Source organism: Cryptococcus neoformans (genome assembly GCF_000091045.1).
Source record: "Cryptococcus neoformans var. neoformans JEC21 chromosome 7 sequence".
Classification (NCBI taxonomy): domain Eukaryota; kingdom Fungi; phylum Basidiomycota; class Tremellomycetes; order Tremellales; family Cryptococcaceae; genus Cryptococcus; species Cryptococcus deneoformans.
The window spans coordinates 742221-747220 of record NC_006692.1 but is presented as its reverse complement, the minus strand read 5'-3'; the positions used below and the strand labels follow the sequence as shown (position 1 = coordinate 747220).

General features: G+C 49.5%; 3 protein-coding genes across 3 annotated transcripts in view; 1 reads left to right on the top strand and 2 right to left on the bottom strand.

The window, feature by feature from the left end:
• The window catches only part of CNG02660 (hypothetical protein), a 1160-nt gene extending 134 nt beyond the window's left edge, over window positions 1–1026 (bottom strand). Inside the window, exons 1-3 of the mRNA XM_024657565.1 lie at window positions 557–1026; window positions 435–510; window positions 1–383 (exon numbers count right to left, since the gene is read on the bottom strand). The exon at window positions 1–383 is cut by the window's left edge and continues 134 nt beyond it. Of these exons, the coding sequence (XP_024513286.1) occupies window positions 1–383; window positions 435–510; window positions 557–941 (844 nt within the window). The 5' untranslated portion in view covers window positions 942–1026. The remainder of the gene's footprint in view (window positions 384–434; window positions 511–556) is intronic.
• A 290-nt stretch (window positions 1027–1316) lies between these two features.
• CNG02650 (hypothetical protein) lies at window positions 1317–3343 on the top strand. The gene is made up of 2 exons (XM_024657564.1): window positions 1317–1781; window positions 1836–3343. Exons 1-2 carry the CDS (start codon window positions 1484–1486, stop codon window positions 3224–3226), a joined length of 1689 nt encoding a protein of 562 aa, XP_024513226.1. The 5' UTR covers window positions 1317–1483; the 3' UTR covers window positions 3227–3343.
• A 38-nt stretch (window positions 3344–3381) lies between these two features.
• Window positions 3382–5000, bottom strand: part of CNG02640 (conserved hypothetical protein) — a 3395-nt gene continuing 1776 nt past the window's right edge. Inside the window, exons 3-7 of the mRNA XM_572021.1 lie at window positions 4542–5000; window positions 4315–4484; window positions 4147–4242; window positions 3922–4090; window positions 3382–3866 (exon numbers count right to left, since the gene is read on the bottom strand). The exon at window positions 4542–5000 is cut by the window's right edge and continues 735 nt beyond it. Of these exons, the coding sequence (XP_572021.1) occupies window positions 3684–3866; window positions 3922–4090; window positions 4147–4242; window positions 4315–4484; window positions 4542–5000 (1077 nt within the window). The 3' untranslated portion in view covers window positions 3382–3683. The remainder of the gene's footprint in view (window positions 3867–3921; window positions 4091–4146; window positions 4243–4314; window positions 4485–4541) is intronic.

Here is a 5000-nt window from a genome sequence, read left to right as displayed (position 1 = left end):
CGACTGGCGGGGCCCAGAAACGCGGCGCTGCGGTAGTCTTGCGACGGCGGCCTCGTCGGGTTCGTTTCATAGCCAACGATTTTTTCGTAGATGTTTCTGAAGTTTTGAGCGGTACAACCGGAATGGATTTTCCATTCGAGACGGTGTTTGCCGAATCTGCATGTGAGGCTGAGGGGCGTGTGACAACGCCTATGAACATGCATGGCGCATCTTCTCCGGATGGCGATTCACGCAAAACCTCGCGAGGGGAAATGTTCTTTCGTGTCCACCGCTCATGTATGCAAGATGGTCCCCCAAGGGAGGGAAATTCCACCGCAGCTTCACTAGCGGCTTTCCGTATGTTTTGGATTTTAGCCTCTGGGAGCGGAAGATGTCTCGGATTTCTGATGACCAGGGGTTAGCATGCGCTTCGATTGATAGGTGTATAGACTTACAAAGGTATGGGATAATCCTCAGAGGCTGGCAGAAGGGAAACCGGCTTGATAGGGCAAGAAGAAAATAGTCGAAACTCTGTAACAAGTCAGAATGATCGCTGCACGATAGCAATGCCACCTACCAACTACTGAATCTTTTGCCCTAGTTTGTTCTTTCTCGACGCCATCCTCCGCTGCCTTGGCAGCTGCCTCTGCTTCCATCCTCGCAGCTCTTTCCCGCTCCTTCCGTCTCTTCTTTTTCGCATTTTGCTTCTCGGCTTTCGTCATTGGTCTCTTGACACCATTTTCACCCATCACACTATCCTCGTCTGCCTCATATTTACTGAGCGTAAGATTCGATGTCAGAAGCGGAGTGGGTGGCCGAGGTAAGGTAGAGGGAGGGATAATGGAGGCCATGAGTTGCTCGTACGCTTCCAAGGCCTCGACATCTGGCGTACCAGCCCTGCTGAAAGGACTTGAACTGCGACTGAAGTCGCCAGCTGAAGAAAGAGAAGAGCTGGGACTCATTGCGGGACGACGGTGGAAGATACGGGCTATAGGAAACCGCGGATCGGGGCTGTAGATTATTGGCCGGGCTGATTAATGAATGACTAATGAAGAGCGGGAGCTTGCAAGCCCGATCGCAAGTTTAACCTGATAAATGAACTGGTGTCTCGAAGATGCCTGAATATTTGGTTCCGACATTAGCCCCGCGAGCCTAAACACAAAGTAATTAACGAAAATGGCAAATGTAGCGGGCCTATGTTTAATGAGGAATTAATAAGACGCGCTAAATTAGAAGCCCAGGCACATGTCTTGTAGCGCCCTGGAGAACACTAATTTACGACGAGCCCACTGGACGCGTCTCTCCTTCTTGTCAGTTGTGTCCCTCCGCCTGGTAAGTTTAGTATCCAGGAGGAGGGGCAACGGGCGTGGATGAATGAAACAACAATGAACAGCCCATGTATTCCAAACATCCTCTATAAGCAAACACAACCTCCTGAATCTCGAACCCCTTCCCACCACAAACTCATCACTCAACTCTCCACGTAGCGCCTCTATACCAAAAGATGAGCACCATGTGCGACTCATTCGCTTTCGCACAAGAAACACCAACGCTGGACGACTCGCCTACCATCCCTATCATGGCCCTTCCAGGCTGCAACGATGAAGAAGACGACCGGCAGGTCAACTTCTTGCCAGGCATGGATGTTAAGAAGCCAGATACCGCTCGTCGACCCACAAGCTTCATTACAGATACAGACGTCAGCAACCTCATTGCTCAAGACGCGTTTCCGTCTTTCATTCTGGACGCCATTGAGGTTGGTTCCATCCAAGCGGGTACCAAGGCGAGAGAGGCTAGACTGGGTGAGCTTTCTCCTTCCCAAAGTGCCGCCGTTCATCCAACTAACATATATATAGCCCGATCGCAACAGTCGAGATCTGTCTCTGATGGAACATGGCAGTCGTACAACAAGCGCCCTTTCACTCAGCGCAGAGCATCCTTAGACGCCGCTCCTTCCCGCCCACCTCTCAACTTTACGCACACGGCTCCACCAGATTTGCCGGGCTATGCCCCTATGGCAAGAAGCGCCTCTCTTACCACAGCACCTGCCGGAGCTCCTCCTACCTTTTCAAAATCTCACCCTCCTGTATTGCCCATCGCTCCACAGCGAGCGTCTGCCTTTTCAACATCCTCTTCCAAGCGATACCGAGCTCTTCAAAGTCCAGCTACATCGACCTGTCGCCCAGCGACGCCCCTTCATTCTATCCCCGAGACACCCAGAGATCTCGATGTGGCTCCTGAAGGCAACTGGACTCTTCGACGTCGGCCTGGAGGATCCTCAAAGCTCAGACAATCAAGATCTGCTCCCAACATGAAGGTCTCTAAGCGACCGGTCGAACCTGAGGGGTTGAAAAGATCTTTGTCTGGTTTGGACAGACGAGACGGCTCTGATTCGAAAAAGAAATACCTCTCCGTCGCTCTACAGATGCGTCGTGGTTCAGCTCCACTCGACACTTACCTTGCATTCCATAACGGGCCTGTCCAGCCTATTCCCAAAACGCTCTCTCGCTCTTCCTCCCTTGTGCGCTCCTCTCACATTCAGTCGCTTAGCAAGACCGCGCCTAATAAACCTACCAATATTCAAAACTCTCTTAAGGCGGAAGATATTCCCTGTTGGCCGCCATTAGTAATCAGGCCTAAACGATCTGGTTGCCAACCTGTCCCAGCGGCCACTCTCCGTTCCGAAACTCCTACGGCGTCTACTATGCGGGAACATGGGACGACGCCAGAAGAAGACGCACCAGGAACAACCATTCCACCGAGGCCAGTAAAATCACGCCAACGAATCATCCGTGCGGAGAAGAAGGAAAAGAGAAGTCGGGTCATCTGCTTTCCTCCCGAATGCACGCCCTGTCTTCTTACACCAGATAGTGATGCCCTCACTTTCAGCTCTATCTTAACCGAGGGGAGAGAAAAAGAGGAAGAGGATACGGAAGATGTTTGGCAGGCTGTGGGAGAAGCAGAAAAATGGGTATGGCCAGATCCTCCTTCCAAGACTCTCACTCCTCCTCGAATCCTGGTTACTTCCTTCACCAACCCCTTTCGGCCAGAACCAACTGTGTATGACAACAAGAATGACACAACTCCCAAAGCTTCGAGGTCAACAATCTATCGAGGGACGAATGGTAGTGCAGATCTATCAAAGATCGAGCTGAGGTTGGATCTTGCGGTGCCGATGGAGAAGGAGGGCGAGGGCAAAAAATTCAAGTCATGGGCAAAGGGTATGAGGAGAAAATGGCGAGCATGATCATGACTCTAGGTGGTATTTACTTACCCTGTATCCTATTAGTAGAACTGTATAATTATTAGCGTTCATTCATGTTTTGTCAAGTATAATTCGTTAAATAACCGCTGTCATGTATCCAAGTCACATGTTCGATTTCAGTTTCTTGAGAACTTTTTCAAGATAAATTTATACATCTCACCATAATCCGACAGCTACACACATAAATATCCAGCTCTATAATAAGAGACCCATGTACTATTCATCTCCAATTCCACACATGTTACTTTGAATTAATACGATTTTCGCTTTCACATATAACGTTCCTTTTCTTTATCCATTAACTGCGGTCGTTCGGTAAAAGTTTGCACAGAATATTATTACCCAGATTTGGTTTCCCGAACGTTCATATTGTTCATTGCAAGGTCGTTCCAATCGGTAGTAAAAAAAAAAACCAAGACTGATAAAGTATACTTTGGATTTATCGGAATTTATCAGGGATGGCGGGAACAGGAGGAATAGTGGGACCAGAATGGCTATTGCTCATCGGAGGAGCGATAGCGTTCCCTGGCTTCTGTTGGAACTGCTGATACGAGGATGGCTGCTGGTTCTGGCTGTTGCCATTCTGAGGAGAGTTTTGGTTTTGGCGATTTACAGAAAGTTGCTATGAACATCCGTCAGTATTATATACAGAAGTCAAAGAAAACAAAAAGACAAACCTCGTAATAAGCAAAATCCTGCAACAGACTAGTCTTGCTCTTGGTTTGGTGGTCCAAAAAGATCTGTAGGACCTCTGTACCAGCTTCATAGGGCAATTCTTGCGTGTCGCGCGAGTTGGTGATGGGTTTGCACTCGGGAGTGTTGGTCAGTCGGATATGTCGAAGGGCGCTAACAATGGGTATAAGCGGAAAGAAGCAGCATAACACTAGAGCAATAGGACGTACGCTGAGGGAACATCACGGACAAAGATCCATTTGACTTCAAAGATACCTTTCCACTTGTCCTGTGCCCACACTTTGGACGTCTTTGTCTCATCCACACTACTAGGCGGTCAGTACTATAACATGGACTTTTCGACGAGATGGTTCCCTGGTCAGGGACTCTAGACTCACGGCGTTGTCATTTCGGCCACACCGCAGAAATGCCTGGACCCATTGACGCTGAAGAACAAGTATATCGGACCCTTGTTTGCCGTTTCTCTGTACGCAGCGTCCAGACGTTTATTGCCGAGGACGGTAGAAGACCAAATCTCGTGTTTGAGCGATTTCTGAACGTCTTCCTCCTGCTCAAAATCCGTCAGCTGCGTATTCTGCAATTTCGTTATGGCAACAACACTTACAGTGTAAGATTTGATAACAAAGAATCTGGCATTTTGAGGTTTGCAGTTGAATGTGGCCGGGTTTAATCCCTTCTTTCTGGCCAACTCGATCACTTCCCTATCCTGCGCGCCCATGCCGTGGCCAGTGGGTGCAGCCGAACTAGATGGTGGGGGGTATCCTTGACCGGGATGCTGGTTTTGAGCTTGACCGGGATGGCCAGGGGCAAACTGACCAAATCCGTTTGCGCCCATCTGCCCGAAACCCATGTTCATCCCCATCGGGAAGCCCATGTTCATGGGGCCCATACCCATGGGCATTCCCATAGGCATACCATTCATACCCACCGGACCCATTTGAGGCATGCCCATTTGACCCATTTGAGGCTTTAGACCCATATTAAATCCATTGCCAAAGGGCATGTTGTAAGCCCCGTACGGGAACCTTTGAGTCTCATTCTGGCGCGCACGTTCGCTCCAACC

What these genes read in the sequence shown, in the direction of transcription:
- CNG02650 (XM_024657564.1), top strand. Translation starts at nt 1,484, where the DNA reads ATGAGCACCATGTGCGACTCATTCGCTTTCGCACAAGAAACACCAACG. An exon ending in GGCGAGAGAGGCTAGACTGG is followed by an intron (nt 1,782 to 1,835) that starts GTGAGCTTTCTC and finishes ACATATATATAG; the next exon opens with CCCGATCGCAACAGTCGAGA.